This window comes from Monodelphis domestica, chromosome 1, assembly GCF_027887165.1.
Source record: "Monodelphis domestica isolate mMonDom1 chromosome 1, mMonDom1.pri, whole genome shotgun sequence".
Lineage (NCBI taxonomy): Eukaryota > Metazoa > Chordata > Mammalia > Didelphimorphia > Didelphidae > Monodelphis > Monodelphis domestica.
In genome coordinates, this window is record NC_077227.1 from 400,763,774 (window position 1) to 400,785,669 (window position 21,896).

At 40.1% G+C, this 21,896-nt stretch overlaps 1 protein-coding gene across 2 annotated transcripts in view; it reads right to left on the reverse strand.

Annotated features, from left to right (window-relative positions):
• Nucleotides 1-2,517: 2,517 nt before the first annotated feature.
• The window catches only part of TOP1 (DNA topoisomerase I), a 129,640-nt gene continuing 110,261 nt past the window's right edge, over nt 2,518-21,896 (reverse strand). For both annotated transcript variants that reach the window (XM_007474340.3, XM_007474338.3), the window contains 8 exons: nt 15,592-15,735; nt 13,466-13,651; nt 12,911-12,979; nt 12,439-12,553; nt 11,101-11,228; nt 6,092-6,186; nt 5,703-5,852; nt 2,518-3,864 (listed from right to left, as the gene is read on the reverse strand). In XM_007474340.3, the coding sequence (XP_007474402.1) occupies nt 3,762-3,864; nt 5,703-5,852; nt 6,092-6,186; nt 11,101-11,228; nt 12,439-12,553; nt 12,911-12,979; nt 13,466-13,651; nt 15,592-15,735 (990 nt within the window). In that variant the 3' untranslated portion in view covers nt 2,518-3,761. The remainder of the gene's footprint in view (nt 3,865-5,702; nt 5,853-6,091; nt 6,187-11,100; nt 11,229-12,438; nt 12,554-12,910; nt 12,980-13,465; nt 13,652-15,591; nt 15,736-21,896) is intronic.

A 21,896-nucleotide genomic window follows, 5' to 3' on the forward strand; every position in this document is an offset into this window, starting at 1 on the left:
TGCAGATGAGAAAATAGAGGCAGACAATGGTTAAGTGAACTGACCAGGTACACAGCTAGTAAGTGTTTGTGGCTGAATTTGAACTGGGGTCTTCCTGATTCCAGGGCCAGCACTCTATTCACTGTGCCACCTAGTACTGTAGAATGAAGGGCTTGGACCGGGTGGCATTGAGATCTCTTCTAGGTCTCAATTTGAACAATATGTGTGTATTATTTCTCTCAATAAAATGTCAGCTCCTTGAGGTATATGTACACACACCTACATATGTGTACATATATGTGTGTGCATGCATATATCCACAAATATCCTCAGCACCAAGTATTGTGCCTAGCATATAACTGGTGGGCTTTTTTTTTTTTTAACTCTTACCTTGTCTTAGAATCAATACTGGGCATTGATGAGCTAGGCAATGGGGCTTATGTGACTTGCTCAGGGTCACACAGCTGGGGAGTATCTGAGTTCACTTTTGAATCCAGAACTTCCCAGCTCTGTGTCTGGCTCTCCATCCACTGAGCCACCCAGCTGCCCCCATGCTGGCTCACTTTTAAAGCTTTCCTCTCAACCCTTTTGCCAGATAGGGGTCGGTAGTGGTATTCTCTACATTTCACAGCTAAAGACACGGTAGAGTTTCTAAGAGGTGTTCTACCCACGCCTCTACAAGGGGGAACTCGAAGCCAGATTCCACACTTATCTCCTCCATTTTTGGGGAAAAAAAATGAAAAGAAAAAAAGAATGCCTTTAACCCATCCTGGAAGCAAGGATTTACTGCGCCGGCGCAGCACAGACCCTGCAGAATGGAAAGAATGAAACTACGCGAGAAGGCGTGTGCTGCCCTGAAAGGAAATGGCCGGGGCTGGAGGTAAGTAGAATTAGTACCCCGGACAGACCCCCATTCCTCCGGGTTGGCCCCCTCCAGATGCCGAGGAGAGTGTGTGTGAGCGAGGTAACCTGACCAAAGGAAGTCATGGCTCCCTAGGCGGGCGGAAAGCAGAGAGGGCTTCCTGAAGGTGGCCCATCCTAGTCGTCAGCAAAAAGCCATGATGGAGGTGGGGAGGGAAGCCCGGGACCGCCTGAACTTTGGCCGAGTGATTCTGTTCTTGTGTCCTAATGCTTTCCACATCACGTGTCTAACTATCAAGGCGCCTTTTGGGAGGATGCTTGGGGCCTTTGCCCAGAGGGAACTCGCCCTCTAGCTGGGGAGAGATTACCCAAGGAGAGGAAGCAGTGGCTCCTGCAGCCGAGTGGGTGGCCCCAAGATCAGAGGAGGTAGATATTGCCCCTTCCTGGAATGGCCACGTGCTCCGTGAAGCCTTCCTGGGCCTGGGCCACTGCATGGTGCTTGCCCAGCCACAAGGCCTGGTGTGGGAGATATTCAGAATGGGTCTGGGAGGAAGGAACCCCTGGAGGCCTCTAATTCAGCTCCTCACTAAGGCATTAAGCCCTTCTAGGACCCTGGTGGTAAATAGTTATCTAACCTTGCTGGAAAATCTGTTTATAAGGATCTCACTCGATCTTGCACCAACCCATTCCAAACCTGGGAAACTGCCAGGATAGTCTTTCTTTTCAGAGTTCTGCTTTTCAGCCTGTCTTCCCTATAACCTGTCCCTTTTCCCTATTGGTCTAAATCTGGCTAGCACTTCCTCCCTAGTCCTTTAGGAATTTATAAAGCAACCCTCCTATGGCTACCCACAATAACCACCAATAATTTCTTAGTTATAATCTTGGGGAACCTTTAAGCACAGCACAAGTAATATCTGGACAGATGCTTTACCAGTGGGAAAGCACAACTCATGGTTTGCATTTCTTTTGTTTTTTAAACATTTACCTTTCGCCTCAGAATTAAAGCTATGTATTAGTTCCAAGGCAATGGAGGTCAAGTGACTTGCCCTGGGCCACGGTTAGGAAGCGTCTGAGCCAGGACCTCCCCATCTCTAGACCTGGCTCAATCTACTTAGCTACCCTGCTGCTCCATGAACTGCATTTCCAAAAGGGATGAAATCAGAACTATAAATTCTGTCTAGATCCTGACAAAGCCCAGTTTCATCAGCCAGTGGGATGATCAGAACACAGACCTTAAAAGGCCAAGGGCCAATGTTTGTTTCCTTATCAGCTTTCCTTTTATTCCTGAGTTACATACAGATGGACCTAACCCCAATATCCCACAGGCGTCACCACAGAACCTCCCTGGCCTCCACTTCAGCTCATGGCTCATACCCTGTGCTCGCAGGCAGCACCTGTGTTATCCAGGACCTATCTCCCGCATGGCCCCAAAATACTGGGCTAAAGTGTGTGTACAGATCAGTGCGGCCCAACCATACTAACCGGAAAAAACAAAACTGATGGTTTTGCATATACAGCCAAACATGATAATTTTATTGTGGAGAGAACAAATAGGACAAGACATAACAGAAATTTTACTTTGCCCTTGATTCATACCAGTGAAGAGTGGTGAGGTCCCACCATACCCAGGCCCCCTTCACACAATGTTGCTGACCAAGGAAGACACAGAAGCCAAGATTCCGTTAAGTTGTAGGAATTTATTTTAAATAACCTACAGTTGATTAAAAGGGAATTCATGATAAAAATAGAAGATACTTGAGGAAAGATGTGGGAAATGGTCTTTGCACACACTCTAAGCTAACAATGCCTCTAAAACTAATGATTATAGCAAAAAAAAGTCTTCACATTAAAATTCTGCTTTTTATGTTTTTTTTTTTAATTTTTTACACAATTACAAAAGAAAAAATAAAAGCCCTAAAATCTTGATTATTTTTTTCCTTTTGGGACCAAATACTCATTTTCCTCGAAATTTATTGACCTGTGGAACTTTTTACACAATAGACTCTTTCAAGTAAAAACATTGGGGTTTTAAAAGAAAAAAAAAAGAGGTGGGTATTTTAGAAGTGTACAGAACATGCTCAGAACAAAGAATGATGGGAAAATGGTTTCAGTCACTGATTATTTCATTATTCTCAAACTCACTCATCCCTCATCCCTCCCAACCCCAATCTACACGATCTTTAAGATCAAGAAAAGGTTTAAATATTTTAAAATAATTAAAAGAAATAGAAATTCACATTTAAAAAGGAACACTCAAGTCAGGAAGCATCTTCCCATCATGCTTTGCTGTGAACAGATGTCTGAACTGAAACACTGCCGATGTCACAACTGCTTCAAGCTAAATGAAAATTGATTCCCATGACGATAATGACAGCTCTAACAGGTGCGCTGGGTTTCTGTTTTACTTAATTTTAAATTCCTGAAATGGGAGAAGAGGAACAGGAAGGGCAGGGGAGGGTTAGGAGTTCATTTTCTATTAAAATATAGAAGTTATTGCAAAACCCTAACTGTAAAAACGCACCAATATAATCGGACTTCGTATACAGTAGCTAAAGAACCCAAACTCTTCAGTGAAATAGCGAATTTGTCTGGCGGAAGGTTGACAAATTCCCATCCACTCGCCCTCTTAAAAAACAAAACAAAACAAAAACAAAACAAAAAACTGAAAAAAAAATCATACAGCTAGAATTTTGATAATTGAAATATTTTTAAATAAGTTGTCCATAGGACAACTGGCTCAGCTCTCTGTTTGAATATTTCCAGGTTTTTCTCTTCTCAAAGATGTTGGCTTGTTAACACTTCCTTGCCCACTTGGTGTTCCTCTCTTCCCTTCTCTAAGTACAAGGGCAAGTAAGGCTCACAGTTTCTTAATATTCCTCAAACCCGTCTCCTTCCCATAAAACCACACCCTGTAAAAACAGCTAAAATTCATAGTCTTTATCAGCCATGTCAATGGCCCAGGCAAACTTCTCCCGCTGGGTTTTGTTATAGATTTTCTCGATGGGGATCCCCCACTTCTTACACCTAGAAACAAAAAGGAGACAAATGTTAGCTGTTTATTGGTAAGTAAAATGATCCCTAGGAAGGAGAAGACACAAACCCAAATTTGGTACCCATTTCAAATGAAGGTTCCATTAGAATCTAAAAGTTCTTTAAGAGTTTTTATTCCATACTATTGTGCTCAAAGGAATAATGAACTGGAGGAATTCCATGGGAACTGAAACAACCTCCAGGAATTGATGCAGAGTGAGAGGAGCAGAACCAGGAGAACATTGTACACAGAGACTGATACACTGTGGTACAATCGAATGTAATGGACTTCTCCATTAGTGGCAATGCAGTGATCCTGAGGATCTATGAGAAAAACCACTATCCACATTCAGAGGAAAAACTGTGGGAGTAGAAACACAGAAGAAAAACAATTGCTTGATTAAATGGGTCAAGGGGACATAGCTGGGGATGTAGTCTCTAAATGAACATCCTAATGCAAATACCAACAACATGGAAATAGGTTTGATCAAGGACACATGTAATACCTAGTAAAATTACACTTCAACAATGGGAAGGGTGGGAGGAGGGGAGGGAGGGAAATAATATGATTCTTGTAACCAAGGAATAATGTTCTAAATTGACTCAATAAATAAATTTTTAAAAAAAGTTTTTATTCCAAAGTCTAAAATATATTTTTTAAATGGGTGTTGTTTTAGGGCTATTTTGGCTCCACCAAGCCTAGTAAGTCCCATCCATGCTCTAAGGTGCAAAAATGCAACATGCTAGGAGAAGACCTTTAGATTAACTTTGAAATGGAAGCGTTTGCGTATGTTTCCAAGTTTCCGATTCTGTTTCTTCTTTTCATTTCCCTAGTAATTTCCCCTCAAATGGTCATAATGAAAAAATATTTTTTAAAATACTAGATAGTGTTATTATTTTTATTGATGATTTTAGAAATGGATGAAATGGAGAACCTCATGGGCCACTGTTTTGGGTTCAAGAGATGCTTATAATATGTGCTGTAATTTTACATATTATACATGCAGGAACTCTGGGCACCTTAATCAATCTCTATGTGACCTTGGCAACTCTAGTTACAGAGCAAGTGCTGGTCTACATTAGTACAGGGAATTTTGTTTTCAGCGGTTTCCTATACCTATGAAATTCCAGGTCTGATCTAAAAAAACAAAGTGGACAAATCAACTATTTTAGGTTTCACAACTGTAAAAAAAAAAATTATGTTGCATAAAAAAACAAACTTACATGACTTGTTAGAAAACAAAAAGTCTCTTAAATACCAGAGTTTTCCTTTCAGTCCTTCAAACCTAAATGTCTTTCCAGGAAATTTTAAAATAAAAATCCATTTCAAAAGTAGTAACTAATAAAAAAGACTGGTTGTCGCTGGCCAACCTATTCCTTTGAGTTGAAGGGGAACTAATGACAGGCAAGCCTACAGAAAAAGCAAGGCCTCTCTAAGCCTCTTCTTAAAAAGCTGTGTCAGTTTGCTTTTGTTTTTGAAAAACTATTACCTTCCTTCGTAGAGTCAAATACTGTGCATTGGTTCCAAGGCAAAAGGCTTGGCAATGGGTGTTAATTGACTTGCTTGGGGTCACCCAGCTAGGAAGTTTCTGAAACCAGATTTGAACCTAGAACTTCCCATCTCTAGGCCTGGCTCTCAAACCACTGAGCCACCCAGCTGCCTCGTGGGTTCCAGAGTTTTAAGAGGGCCATTGCTACCATCTCTTAGGAGGGGAGGAAATGTGAAGAAGCAAGGAGGAAGCTTCTTTACTCTAGGAGTCTGTGTACCAGTCAGTATCTTTTTCAAAAGGAGCCCATTTTCTCCACAGAGAGGGCAGAGGGTAGGTGCTTACCAAGCTACTGAGATCCGAGGATCTAAATAGTTGAGCTTGGAGGTTCCCAAGGCAATCTGTTTGTTCTCCTCTCTGTCTGTGGCCTGAACCTCCAGTTTCATCAACTGCTCCTCCAGCCTCTGTACAGCCTTCTTCTTTGTCTCTACCACTCTATAAGAATAGGGACAGAAACATCACCCAGAAGCAGGTCTCAGAGTTGTCTAACACACAATGTCATAATGTCAGTTTGTTCACAGTTCAGTCACTCAGCATAAACAGCTTAACATCTTAGACACCAAAGGAAGCTAAGGATGGGCTCTTAGAAAGCAGAAACTCCCATTTTCCCTTGTGCCTCTGGCCCACTGCTATAAGCTCCTTTCCCTGCATGAGATCTCCAGGTCAGTACGTACTTTTTAGTCTTGACATCCTTTCGGACCTTGGCCTCAGCTTTGGCACTTTTCAGATCTCTTCGAGCATCAGCTAGCTGGTCCTTCTTGGCATCAATCTGGGTCAGAAAAAAAAAAAACAGAGTAGCAGGGATTCGGGTTAGACAAAGCTTGTACAAGAGGAAAGGTCCCTGGTGACTCATAGGAGGAAGGGAAACTTGGGAAACTCCAGGGCCTTTGCTTTTAGGCCCTAATTTTATAAGGCTGCTGTGTCCCTAGACAGATCATCAGAAAACAGATTTTATATAAATTTTATATATATAAATATATATATATAGATATAGATATATATATATAAAAATATATATAAATATATATAAATTTTATAAGGCTGCTGTGTCCCTAGACAGATCATCAGAAAACAGAACCTGTTTTCTGAAGTGTACAGGAGAATGATGAAAAGGGGCTTTAAGTAAATAAAGCTCTTGGCAACAATAGGTTGGAAACAACTATATCACGTATCTCAGCAAGATGTCAGAGCTCACCAAAACCAAGCAACTGAGAACCAGTACATATTAAGTGCCTACTGTGTGCTGGACATAGTGCTAGGTGCTGGCGATTCACACAAAATGAAACAGTCCTTTTTTGGGACTGGACCTAGTGTTTCCCCGAGGAGGAAATGTCCTTTACCAATGCATCTGCTATCTCAGAGGGCTGCCAAGAGCACTAACTGGTTCAATGACTTGCTCACAGTCACAAACCTGTGTGTGTCAGAGGTACATCCTGAATTTAAGGCTTCCTGGCTCTGAGGCCAGGAACATCTGCCATGTTATGATGTCTTTCTACACAAGTATATACAAGATGTAAACAAAATAAAGACAGAAGTGTGAGCTGGTCTGGAAGCAGTTTGGAATTATGTCCTGACCCAGTGATATAACTATGCCTACACCCCAATGAATGAGGAACTCAAGAATGAGGGAAAGGATCATATCAAGGCATGGGAAGAACTGATGAAATCAGCAATTTCAGAGGAAAGTGGCAAGACCTCTATGAACTGATGTATAATGAATTGAATAGTACTAGAAAGGCAGTAAAACAACTCTGAAAGACTTTTGAACCTTGATGAATGCAGTGATAAACCACAAATCCAGAAGACTTAAAGTACAGAATGAAACATACATTTCTGGGACATGGTCATTGTGGGAATTTGTTTCGTTGGGCTATATAGATTTGTAATGTTTTATTTTTTGTGTGCCTTGATTGAGGGGCAATGGGAGAAAAAAAATGCCTATAAAATAATTAATTAAAAAAACTGTAAATTCAAGGTAATTTGTGGTGGTGGGGGGAAGACAATAGCAACCATGGGGCTAAGGAAGGGCCTCATGTAGAATGCGGCACTTGAGCTGAGCCTTGAAGAAGACCAGGAATTTGAGTCACCTTAACACAAGAAATTCCTGGAGTCAGGAAGACCCAAGTTGAAATCTGACCTGAGACACCTTCTACCTATGTAACCCTGAGAAAGACACTTAATGTCTTGTTTGCCTCAGTTTCATCATCTGTAAAATGAGGATAATTATTAGCATCTGCCTCCCAGGGCTGTTGTTAGGATCAAATTAGATAATAATTAATAATAAATAATTAAGCACGTTACAGTGCTTTGCACAATGCCTGTCATATAGTAAGCACTATATCAAAATGTTAGCCATTATTTTCTTCATCATCATCATCGTCATCATCATCCTGGATGGAGTTTTTCTTTACCATTAAACTAGAAAACACAAAAACTCAGGGACAAAGAACAAGAGTTGCTTAGATAATGTATTCTTGTTGGCCCCAATCATACAAGACAAACCCTTAGACTGTCCCAGGGTTTTAAGAGAGGGAGCCAAGCCAAGTATATTCTCTAAAATTTCCAGGGAAGATGGTAAATAATTCCTCAGAAAGTTTCTGGCCCCAAAACAAGCAAAGCACTAAGACACAAGACTCTAGAATCTTGATAATGCAAGAACTTTCAGACATAGAGAAGAAGAGCAATTGGTAATAAATAGAAAATAGGAAGTTATTCTACATACACTCATCATTTTGTTCAGTTTTTGACCCCCACCCACATCACTGCACGACGAAGAGAGCAGTTCTAGTGTAGGGATGGAGAGAGAAAGCAGCACCAGGGTCACCCTGCCTCTCCCCTAACAACTATGCAGTTCTAAGCTCCTGCTGCTCAATCCTCAGGTCAGGTCAATACCACCCCCCTCTCTTCACCCCCCACCCTATTCCCTCTCCTGGGCTGAGGTGCTTTGCAAAGAGAACCAAATAGGCATGGCTGAGGTGTGATTACTGCCCCAATCCTCTGGGGAAGCTCTTGTACCCTGGGCCAGGGGAAAGAGGGAGGAAAAGCATCAGTCAGTAAAGGGGCTGGGAACAGATAGAAAAGGGAGAGGATGGGGAAGGTAAATAGTCAAGGGCAAAACTTTGGCCTCAGCTTTTCTGGGTCTAATTAACCCACAATTCAATAACTTTGTCCAACTCTCTATCAGTGACTTGATGCTACTTTCATATAACTCCTGGAACTTAGCACTGATGTTCTCAAAAGGCTAGAATGCCCTTTTGTCAGGGCAAAGGCAAAAGTCAGATGATCCCGTAATAATCTGATGGACATGCCAAGTTATTTAAGTGATTCAAGGTTCAAAAGGGCTTGAGAAGAAAACTGACAGGCAAGGTAAAAGCCAAGTACCGAGGGAACAGCACAAAAACAGTATCAAACATACATAAATCACCTTCGCCACGGAATGAAAAATGTATGTTCCCTTAGATAGTCAGCTGATTTTTCAAACAGCTGTAACCTCCAGAGAGCAGAGCAAGGCATCACTCAGGGCCTGGGGAGGCAGCTGGCTGAAGCCTCTCATTGTCTCTGCTCCAGACACACACAGAATACTCAAGAGTGGAAACAGAGCCCCACATTGTGAAGGACATTTGAAATGGAATCATCAAATACATTTTGCTTTTGCCCCAACATATATGTTGGCTGAAGCCGAGCTGGGCTAACTGAAAGCTGTACACAAAAGAAATCCTCATCCTACTGGCTGGGATCATCTTGGGGCTATAAATGCAGCAAACTATGGTCCTAATCACCCACTTTGAGAAGCTGAAATGGGCTGGGGGATGGGGGAGCAGGAAGAACAGGACTGAGAACAACTGCTTGTTGAATGTTACACCTGCAATGCAGCACAGGAAAGGAGAGTATTTTGAGCAGGTAGGGACCTTAGAGACCACTTAGCCCGAACCCCTCATCTTACAGAGCAGGAAATGGAGGCCCAGAGAGATTTGTGTTGAAGACACCACCACCCTTTCCAGGTTCACAAAGGCAGTTAAGAATGATTTTAACTCATGCCCAGGTCTGTCCAGGTCACTCTCTTGCTCAAGAATCTTTCATGGTTTTCAAATGCCTTTATGACAAAGTATAATCTCTCTAGATAGCATTTTAAAACATCTACAATCTGGCTCACATTTGCTTCCAGACTTCATTTCTATCACCCTTCTCTATATATACTACATTCCAGTCAGCCTGGTCTGCTTACTATTCCCAGAATTTGCTGTTCCACCTTTCACCTGCACCACTTTTGCAGACTGTCCCTAATGTCTAATTTTTCCTTTTCTCATTCATAAAACAATAACAACAATCCCTTACCTTCTGTCTAAGTATTGATTCTAAGACAGAAGAACAGCAAGGGCTGGGGGTAAGTGGGGTTAAGTGACTTGCCCAAAGTCCCACAGCTAGGATGTGTCTGAAGCTTGTCTCTAGGCCTAGTGCTCTATTCACTGACTCACCAGGCTGCCTCTTCCTTTTTTTCATTTTTTCTTCTTAGAATCCTTATAGTTTTTTAAGGTTTAGCTCAGGTCTCACCTTCTCTGTGAAACATATCCTGATAGATCTCATTGTTACTTCCCCCACTATCATAAAATGATCTCACATTTATTATTTGTTTACCTGTTATATACCCCAGGCAAATATAAGTGAATAAAAGCTCCTGGAAGGAAGACAATGACTGTTTTGTTTTTGTCTTTGTATTTCCAGTATTCAGCATGTAGTCAGTGCTTAATGAATGTAGATTCTATTGAATTATGTGATTTACCCAAGGTTATTCATATTCTAAGCCACTTCCTTCCTAATATGTCAGTTGTCCAAAAGTTAAGAAGGCCGCTTAGAGATCTGTAAGCATAGGATGTGTAGCTTTTATTAAGGTATATCCTAGTGGCAATTCTTTGGAGGAAAGGATGGACTAGGACAGCCATGAAGTCCCTTCCAACTCTCATATTCTGGAATTCTGTAAGTAATAGAGCCAGGAGGAGTAAGGTAATGGGGCTATGTACTCAAAGTGGACTTCCCGTGTCCCAGGTTAATTTTATTATTAATAGTAATCTTGTCTCGTTTCTGGTGTAGACAAAGAACTGATTGTGGATATCCTACTAGAGATCCATGTCCCCTTGAAGTCTTTTCCAAAGAAAGGCCCACTTGCCCAGAGAGGGTCTAGGAAAGGCTAGCTCCACACAGAGAGTGGGAAGCTACATCCTCCAACCATGTGATCCCTGAAGCTATTGGTTTGAGAGCTATTGCCTAGAAGTATAGGAGGCAGCAGTGAGGAAGTCATTTCTTCCTTCTCCATGCCCATTTATTTCCAAACGTTATAAGGAATATGACGAACCACTTCCCTAAGAGACTACTAACAATATCTTCTCCCAATGGCTTCATATGGAAAGGAAAATTTATAGTGCCTAACAAAGAATTGTCCAAGATGCAATTCCTTTCAATGAGTGGCAAGAGTCTTGTACTTTCCTAGTCATGCTGAGAAGAATTTTTGCATCTAGAGTATATTCAGATGACAGCATGTCTTTTTCTTCTAGAACAGTTTTCATTTCAGTGAAACTTTCTGATCATGTATTGAAAATGTACTAAGTTGTACTGTAAAGCATGAATACTTGCTCCCATGAAGCATGGCTCTATTGTCAATGATGACAAGATGTCTTAAGTGACTTACCTTGGTCTGTAGGTTCATCATGGACTTCTCAAAAGTTTTTGGTGGTGCCCTCTGATGGTTACACAGAATTGCAACAGCTCTGTTGGCACGGTTATAAGAAAGGATCTTTGCTGGGATATTTTCATCCGCTATAAAAAACCAACCAAACAAAAACACCATCATAAGTCAGAGATCTTGGTTTTAAGATCCTAGACTGTTCCTATGCTACTTAACTGAATACTTTTTATTTCATTCTCAAGATTAAGAGATGTTACCCTCAAAGTCATGGTCATGAAGCCTTGATAATAAGAAATCAAAACACTACACAAAAAACCTGAAATTCACATGCTAGTTCATTTTGGGTTGGTCTTTTATGGGTGAGAGGGGGCAGGGGAGGAGGGAGGGAAAGGATGAACTCTAGATGGCAGATAATACACTACCTATACCTTCAATGCTATTACAGCTAAATAGAAACCCAATTAATCCCATACTGACATATTGACATCATCCGTCTCCCAACTCCTTATAGGATCACTGGAAAATCTGCAGTTGGGCCAGAAAAAGTCCAGGAAAAACATGAGAAGAATCTCACATATAATGAGACTAAAATTTTTTATTTAAGCTACCAAATCTGTCTTGCTTTGAAAAGAAAATGTCAGGTGGAATGGAAAAACCAGACTGTGCCCAGTGAACCTTTTTTGAAGGCAATAATATCATGTCTCTATAAGCCTCCTTGACACTTGAAAAGCTGTTGAGATCCTGGTCCCAAAATCATGCTGTCTATTATCCTCAGTTCCCATTATGATAACACACCTGACCTTAGCACGTATCACACACTTCTTGAATCTATTTATAGTGCAAAGCCATTCATTCTACATGTTATAGAGAATAACTAAAACTTGACAATAATTTGGCTCTACCAAATTGCTTTGGAGTATTGGCAAACACCCTCAGGAGCTAGTTTTTAGAAAATACAACTAAGAGGGGAAAATTGCATTTAGCTCAGGGAAAGGGTTCCCTTCCCCATCTAGTAACCATGACAACCCTCCTTGCTCTTCACTTTCAAAAGGACATCATAATAGAATGTCTTCACCAGAGTGAGCTTTGTAATAACATACATAAAAAATAAGAGCCTTTTTTAGAGACATGCCTGAACACACTTGTCAGCATTTTAGGGAATGCTGCTGGAAGCTAATATGGGAGCTATTGGTCTCTGAGCTTTTTCTCAGCACAGAAAAACACACACATGCAAGTACACACACGTGCATGTGCACACACATGCACACTTAGTATCTGATGAGCTGAGTATGCTTGCTATCCAACCCAGGACTCATTCTACTCAAAAAAGGGAACACTTACGGGCAGTGAGCTCCTTTAGCTGCTGCTGTAGCGTAATAGAGGCATTGTATGTACGGAAGACCTTGGCCGTCAAGCCCTCCATGAGATCCTGAAGGTGTTTATTAAGGATACTGGTCTAGGAGAGGAATTGAGAATTTCAGTTGAAATCCTGGCCTGAAATACCATTTGATTGCTTCCAAGTTGCTAGACCCTCCGCATCAATACAACTTCCCTCCCACATGGGCACCAATGAGACAAACACTAGCAGAGGAGGGCGTGTTAGTGACCCCTGCTAAATGGAAATTTAGGGGTTCACAGAGGCTCCTGGGCAGTCTTAAAGCTGAAAGAGCAAATTCTTCCTTTCTCCCTAAAACCCTAGAAACTTGGGTCAATAAACTAACACGCAGGTCTAGAATTTCAAGCTCTGCATTAAGACCTGCTGTGAAAGAATGCACTGCCAGAGAGTAGATCTTACAACACTGAGCATACTTACATTCAGTCTGTCAAAAAGATCATCCTCAGGCTGTTTGTTCTCCATAAACAGCTGAAGGTTCTTAAAAACCTAAAGGAAAACAACATGAGTAAAAAGTATATGAAAAAACTCAAGATATTCATTACTTCCGGACCTGAAACAGTTCAAAACCAAGCTCACGAGGGGTCATCCACTGAGACATACCAGAAAACCTCCTGAGATGTACAGTCAGATAGTGGGGGCCCTCAAAGGGTTTTCTTTAATGACCTTGGGTCAGGCTCTGAGAGGGAAATTGGGAGAAGCTTCCTGAAAAGCAAATATCTAAGAATGGCTGGGCTCTATCAAGCCCTGAGCTTCATATTTGAAAGCTTTGTGCTGGACGACAATTACTGCAATAACAAAGCCTCTGAAACACAATCTGTTACATATTAATGCTAAGAGTTTATAGCCTTATCCTTGGAGGACATAAATTAGGAAACAGGGACAAAAAAGTTTAAAAGACACAAAATATGGGGTACTCTATCTCTTTCAGGTCAGCCCTTCTGAAGTCAGGGAACACCAACCACAGCTGCTTACCCTCTTCTCAACAGGGACCTTGTTGTAGTATCGGATGGAATCCTTTCCTAGGAAATCAAACTCAACCACATATTCTTGGCCATCCATCTCTGGGTGTAAGTTAATGTGCTCCACTCGGAGGGAACAGCAGCCCACGGTGTCAGCTGTCTCCCCTTCTTCCTTCTCATTACCAGCTCTCAGAGCAAGCTGTAGATTTGGCAGTGGGAATTGAGGGGTGGGTGGGTGGAGGGGAAGAGGAGTTGGCAGAAAGAGAATACAGGTGAAAAATGATTTAAAATGGAGGCCAGATTTAATGATATTCAAATAGGAAGCCCTTTTACTCTTATTTGGGAAGTATTGGGAATTCCCATATATACCTCCACTGTGCACACTACCCCCAGCTGAGAATCCTCCAGTACTCCAACATAGAATTACTATTGCCTCAGGGGGTCTTAAAGTACTCTATTGAGACCTATAGACCTCTTTTTAGAATTGTGTTTTTAAAGCACAAAATACATAGGGCTACAAAGGGAAACAATTATGCTAAAAGACAGTTATAAAAAAAAAATTTACTGATTCCCCTGAAATCTAACTCTAGGTTAAGAACTCTTACCCTGGGCAAGTCATTAATGCCCCCACTGTCCAGCCCTTAGTAAGGAAGGAAGGAAGGCAGGCAGGCAGGAAGGGAGGGAGGCAGGGAGGAAGAGAAGGAAGGCAGGGAGGAAGGAAGAGAAGGAAGGAGGGAGGAAGGAAGGAAAGAAAGAAAAAAGAAAAATGGAGTTTGAAGAGATTTATAATTTCCCCATGCTCATGTAACTTGTCTAGTTATGTTATTTTTAAAAAGGGACAAAATGAATCTTTTTTTTAAACAGGGCTGTTAATAAGATGTTGCTCCATCCTGGATTTTAAAACTTGAGAAGGCTGGGGTTCTGAGAAAACAATCATGTGCAGTCTTGTTGCTATAAGCTGTTAATAGGAATTTCTTAATCTCCCACTGTCTCTTTAGGAGACAATATCTGACAGGTTAGAAGTTCTGTAAAAATCTCCTGTCTCTTCAAGAGGCAGAGTAGATAGCTCTCATTCTCTATCACTTTAAGAGACTCTATAAAAGAGGAAAAAGCAGTTAAGACTACTCTGACTTGAGAGCAGGGGCTGTGTCAGTGTTTTCTCTGTGAAGAGATTTTGACAGTTAATTCTGGCAGTTTGTTTCCAGATATTGGGCTGGAGAAGTTAAAGACTTATTAAAGTTCATCAATTAGTTAAGATAATTAGGGAATTTAATATATGTTGGACAGAGTAGGCCAGAATACGGCCTGCTTTGCAGGCAAGAAGATCCTGCCAAGAAAGGCAGGTAGAATTAGGGTTTATTAGAGATTTTAGTATAGGATTTAGATTTTAAGATATAGTATGAGGATTAATAGATATAATCTCCTATTTCTTACCTCTTGCTTCCTGTCCCTAGCTCTCTTCATAGAATAAATAGATTCAGTGGTGTACAAAACTGATCTATGTAGCTTTTATCAACCTCCACAATAAAGCAAACTGTTTCTACACATGGCATTAAGCAAAATGATGTTATGAGGCAATTAGTTTTGGAGGGAAAATGCTATATAAATGAACAGTTACAGTAGAGTTTCACAACTTTATGATGCAACTTGATTATAAAGTAGCAGACATTTTTACAAAACAATATTAATTGGGGCTAATTTATGCAGGGTATACCTATATCCAATATATAATATAAAGTAGCAGAGAATAATTAGGTAACTACAAAAATGATTTTGCTTTTCACCAGGAAGACACTACAATAAGTACCGACTTCTCCAAGAGACTTCTTTGTTTTAAAACCCTTACCTTTCTGTCTTAGAATCAATACTGAGTATTGGTTCCAAGGCAGAAGAGCAGTAAGGGCTAGGCAATGAAAGTTAAGTGACTTGCCCAGGGTCACACAGCTAGGAAGTGTCTAAGTCCAGATTTGAACCCAGGACCTCCTGTCTCTAAGAACCTGGCTTTCTATCCACTGAGCCACTTAGCTGGCTCAGACTATATTTCCTAATCTTGATGGCTGTCCTTTACCTGGAGTAAGTTTAAAAAAAAAAAGAAGAAGAAAATTCATTCACTGGTCTCCACATCAGTAGGACCCTTACCTTGTCAATGAAGTATAACGCTACAGCCCTCTGTCGGACTTTCATTTCCTTAGACTTCCAATCTTCTCGGTATTGGTTCCGGATTTTGTCTACACACTTCTTCAATCTGCGAGCTGTCTCATATTTTTGCCAATCCTTCTCTCCCTGCAAAGACCCAAATCCAAGAGTTTACTGCCAAGAGTCAGAGTAGTAAGAAATGATTTTGAATAAAGTTCAGGTCAAGTTCATGAGGAGTTAATACTTAGGTAAAGAACCTCAGGTTGTACCACATTTGAGTTTCAATCAAAAAGATCCTTTGAGTTGGTAAGTGAAAAGAACTGAACTAAAAGGTAACTGGGATATTTAGACTGATGAGAACTCAGACTGTCATAGAGAGATTATCAAAATCTAGTCCTCCCTCTTCTAATTGTCAATCAAGCTTCTGGCTTTAACTGCCTAATATCTGGAAAGAGTGCCCATCTATATCAAGTGGAATTGCCATTATCACCAAAGAGTACCAAGTACTTCAACATTCTTCATTACACCCATTACAAAGTAATTCAGATTATTATATGAATGTACCATAGGCCCAGAGTCCCTGAAATAGCTTCAGGCCAGGATTCAGATTCCATAAAACTGACTGCTCTTCATGGTATAAAAATAGGCAGACACAGAAGCCGAATCAAATGGTTATGGTGCAAAAACAATTCCCATGAATGTTCACTAGAGCTCATCATTTTAGGACTTCCTTATCTGTGGGTATTCTGTGGTATGATTTTGAGGTTTTTAAAAATCTTATTTTTGTTGATCTTCTGTTTTTATTTCATCTTCATTTCTAAATATATTCCTTGCAATTTTCTAGAGAAAACCATCCCTTGTAACATTATTTAAAAAAAAAAAAAGGGAATTAGTTAAGCAAAACTAAACAAGACACGGTATCTGATATTATTGGCAATATTCCATATTCACAGTCCCATACCCCTGCAAATGTTCTTCCTGTTATAGTTGTTGGATATACTGCCTTCTTGCTTTAGCTTACTTCATATTTTGTATCAATTCATATAATTCTGCCCATGCTTCTCTGAACTCTTCCTATTCCTTGTTTCTTATGGTGCAGTAATAGTCTATTACATAAGTAGCTCCCTTCCTTCATCTCTCCCCAGAAAGCTGTCCTTTGTAACAGCATAAAAAGAGTGTAAAAAGAAAAAAAATGCAGTTTTTAAAAATTATCCAATATATCAGTCAAAAATGACAGTATGGGGGCAGCTGGGTGGCTCAGTGGATTGAGAGTCAGGCCTAGAGACAGGAGGTCCTGGGTTCAAATCTGGCCTCAGATACTTCCCAGCTGTGTAATCCTGGGCAAGTCACTTGACCCCCATTGCCTAGCACTGACCACTCTTCTGCCTTGGAGCCAGTACACAGTATTGACTCCAAGGTGGAAGGTGAGGGTTTAAAAAAAACAACAAAAAACTGACAGTATGTTCTATAGCCACTTCTTTAGAGAAAGTGGGGAGGTACAGTTTCTCCTGTCTTCTTTGGGGCCAAGTTCGATTATTTTAAGTGCCCAAATTATATTAGGAAAATTGTTTTCCTTTTATTGTTTATTCTCTAATCTCCTTGAAGTATATAGGCCTAGCAGTGGTAGCTTTCATTCTTGATATTTATGGTAATGCTCAAAAAAAAGCTGTGACTTCACTGGTATGGCTACTTCCTCTACAATAACTGATGATTTCATGAACTGCTGTGGCTGGGAAAAAAAAAAAAAGACATCATTTGGTAGCCAACTTTCTGATGATGAATCTCTCACATGAGATACCATCCATTATCAGGATACTTATGGAAATACATTTTTTTAAAGCAGTTCTAGAGGGTCTTAAAACTCATTATCAGGGATTTTAATTTCTACTTGAAGGCCAATGAGAAAAGGGAGGGATATGATCAAAGGAAGGAGTCTTTGGATGGGACACTCAAAATTAGTTAGGTGATGGGCTTCCAGGGAACAGAATGTGGAATTATGGATTTACTTTCCTTCTGTGTCATATGGATATCAGTCTAGGAGGAATGAAGGAAGGCAAAGCCAAAATAATTGAATACTCCAACTCTAGAGAGCACCCAGAAGAAAATACCTCATTCTTTGTAGATTTTGATAACGTAGGAGAGTTAGGAAATCAAATGGAAGGACACAGATAAATTTTGCCATGAAAATCATTAACACTCACTCACATTTGTGTCTTTCTACTTTGGCCACAAAAACTAGATGCTTACTACTTGTTTAATCAAATAAACTAGAAGTCAAAGTTGAGGAAGAAATATTTGTGTTCTGACTTCTGCCATTCAAGAGCTTTATCTAGCAACACTCAAATGAATTTGTGTACATTGTAATATTTAGGATGTGTGACACCTTTCCTTATAATACAAATTGTCTTAATCTATATTCAGTGAAATTAGAATTCTCTCATACATATGGAAAATCAATCTTAAGTATCATTTCTAGGAGTATTGTCCACTGCAAGCAAATGAATAGGTTTCTGGCTGCCATTCCAATCTACTGGGAAGCCTTACAGGCTGTGCTTGTACTGCTAGAGACCCTCTCACAAGCCTGAAAATTCATACCTGCCCCCTAACTCTGGGGAAGTTTGTTAGTCTCATTAGTCATGCCAAGGAAATGGAGAATGGGAGCTAGTGAGCTAAAAGGTTTGAAAGTAAAATTGTGTCTCTCACACTAATTGCATGGGGGTGACTCCCCACCCAAAAAACCAGTTTGGGGAGTAGGCTGCCTAGACTCATAGGCCTAGGACCCAGGGATGCCTGTAATTATGGCCTGCGAGAAAAGAAAAGGGTAAGGGCCAGCTCCTATATTGTTCTCACAGGACCAGAGCACTGCGAGATGGTACAGTTTGGGGCTTTCTTTAAGGGCCTTTAAGGGCTTACTCCTCATTTAAAAATGAAGGACTATACAATACAGTATCTGACATCCTCTTAAATCCTTGAATTCTTTGATTCTATAAGAAAGAAGAAGTAAAGGTATAAAAGAGCCCTTATAAAAGGGTCATGTCCCTAAGAGGATCTTTACCAAAATTATCTCAGCTTCTCTGACAGAATATACACTCCTGGAGGGCAGGAATTGTTTTATTTTTGTTTTTATCTCTCCATTGCCTGGCACTTAGTTGACACTTATAGACTGATTGACAAAGGAGGACCATTTAAAGAAAGAACTTTGGCTTTCTTCAGTCATCATCCCCAGCAAAGGGAGCTACTGTGGCCTTTGGAATTCTGAGAATAGAAAAACTCAGTGTCAACAATGAAAGCCACCCAACTCCAAAAGCCTCTTTTTAGACTATTAGACTCATAAATTGTTTTAGTTTGGAAGGCAGTCTCTGGCTTATGCTACTGAAGGGAAGAGGGAGCTGGCAATTATTCCATTATTCTTTCTGGGGCTATAGATGCTAAAATACAGAGTGGGAAAAGAGGGGAGATGAGACAGGCAGGAAGGTGAGTGGACTCTCACATCTCAAATCTATTAAGTCCTTCAACCCACACTTAGTGCTGCTATATTCCTCAGCATCAGAGTATGGAACAAATAGGCACATGAGCAGGGAGAGGCAGAGTGAGACCAGGCTAAACTTTTCAATCCTTGGCTTAAAAATCCCTTTTAACTGGGTTGCAACATCAGAGGTATTTTATAGAAAAGGGGAAGGGAAGGAGTTTGGCCACAGAGTTTTGCTTCCTCACATACCCGTATATTTTAGGTCATAAGAATTCCAAATTAACATATTGCTTGGGTCTAGCTAGAATTTTTAATTTCACCTCCTATTATTCACCCCCTGGAACTAGGGTAGGTTGAAGAAACATGGAAAAGTAAGGAGTTGGTTAAGACGAAACAACAGAAAAAATTCCGTGGTAAAAAAAACTCGCTCAAAAACCTGTGTTGAAGGTGGCAGTCTATTACGTTCCCAAAAATCTGCTGGGAAGATTGCTGTAATCTACATTCAACAGTTGATCAACACACAGAGACTCAAACACATAACTATCCCAACTATCCCAAGAGAAAAGCCTCCAAATGACGTGTGTCTTTTTTACTCTCATGTATGAAACACAGCAAACCTTTCTTCTTTCCAAGGGCAGAGTGAAAAAAAAAAAGCCTGGAGTAGTGGGGATATTATTTCTCTGCCAAGCTGGAGCCTGCTGGGCAGAGAAATGGCGCCAGACTAAATAAATCACATTTCTATAACCTTTCTCCATAGGTTTCATTTTCCAATCCTCTAATCATCTTCCTGACTTTTCTCTGGACTCTATCCCAGCTTTCCAGGTCTTAAGTCAGCCATGGAGCCCCAAACAAAGGTCTAATCATTAGTAACACTGATGGAAAGGTGACTTCTTAATTCTTCCTCCTTTCACATGGCTAGAGCTAAGACTTGGAGACAAGAAGGAAATACATTCTTCTTGCTCTCAAGGAACTCTATCTAGTCAGGGAGAAAGGGCATTTTAACAAAAGTTATACCAGTTAAATGCTAAATGACTGATATAAGAAGTGTAGAAAATAGCTTTAGTTTAGAGCAGGGATTATGAACCTTTTTTTTTGTATCTGACTCCCTTGTCAGTATGGTGAAACCTATTATCTTGAAATATAAGGGGAAAATAAACTTATCTATTGAAATACAATAATAAAAATACCTTTTCCAAAAACTAATGAGAAATGATGAACATGATGAATACAAGAGAAATAAAGACTTACACAAACTGGTGCAAAGTAAAGTAGAACAAAAAATACATACATAACAACCCCAAAACAATTAAAAGTGAGTGTTGCAAAACTACAATGAAAAAGCATGCTTCTAATACCCCTTACCAATTCTGCTCCCTATTGCCTCTAGAAGAAAACAATGTAAGACACTGAATATACATTTTTAGTTTTTCAATATATTGATTAGTTTTGCTAATTGTTTATGTATATATGTACACACACACACACACACACACACACACACACACCGCTATGTATAGGTATTCTTTATAAAAACCCTTATCTTCCATCTTAGAATACTGTATATTGATTACAAGGCAGAAGAGCAGTAAAGGCTGGGCAATGGGGGTTAAATGACTTGCCCAGGGTCACAACACAGCAAGAAAGTGTCTGAGAATAGATTTGAACCCAGGACCTCCTTGTCTCTAAGGCCTGGCTCTCAATCTACTAACCTACACAGCTGCCCTCTAAATGTTTTTTAATTCATTCATTTAAAAAAATGGAGGATATGATTACATATTTTAAAATTAAATTTTATTGATGTCCTATAAAAAAATAAAACTTTTTTTTTATTAAATGGAATAGCTGTCTGGTAAGAGTTAGGGAAAGAATACAGGAGAAATTTAGGCAATGAAAAAACAAAATCAATAAAAATTTACTTTAAAAACAAAATTAAGTTCAAAGATCCTAAATTAGAACTCCTAGTTTAGAAGGAATTTAATTCAAGGGGCTCCTCAACAACAGGTCTTCACCAATCCAAATCCTAACTTTAGAAGTCACTATTTAGTTTACCATTCATGCTCCAGTCTCCCTAGCATAGTGTCTTAGGTCCTATTTTCTTTTCCTTCTCTATTCTCTTGGGGATCTCATTAGCTTCTCTGTGTTTAATTACAATTTCTGTGCATTTATCTCACTGATTTATAGATGCAGTGCCAGTCTTTCTCCTGAGTTTCGGTCCCATATTGCCTTTTGTACAAAAACTGGGCATTCTACAGGTAGCTCAATTTCAACATGTTTTAAATGGATCTCAGTATTCCCCCTCCCCCTAAAACCCATCCCTCTTCTAAACTTCCCTAATTCTGGTAATGGTAATACCATTCCTCTAGTCTCTCACTTGTAACTTCTGATATCATCCTCAACTTCTAACTCTTTTTCCTCTTTTCACTTCAATTAGGTGCCAAATCTTGTCATTTCTATATCTGCCTCTGATCTCTTTCTTTTGTTATAAAACCATTATAACCTCTTGACTACATAATTGCAGTTGGTCAGTCTATCTTAAGTCTCTCTTCTCTCCAGTGTGTTCTCCATACAGCTGCCAAAATGAATTTTCTTGAGCACGATCTGACTATGTTTCTCCCTTAATCAATTTCAGTGGCTTCCTATTGCCTCTGGAAGAAAACAAACTACTCTGTTAAGAATACAAAACTCTTCGTAACTATTTCAGCTTCACTGGACATAGTACTCTCCTTCCTATACTCCGTTTTTCTCTTTGTTCCTCCCACATAACACCCCATCTTGATTCTCCATGCTCATTCTTCCCTCATACATGGAATGTATTACCTTTCATACACTTCAGAGACCT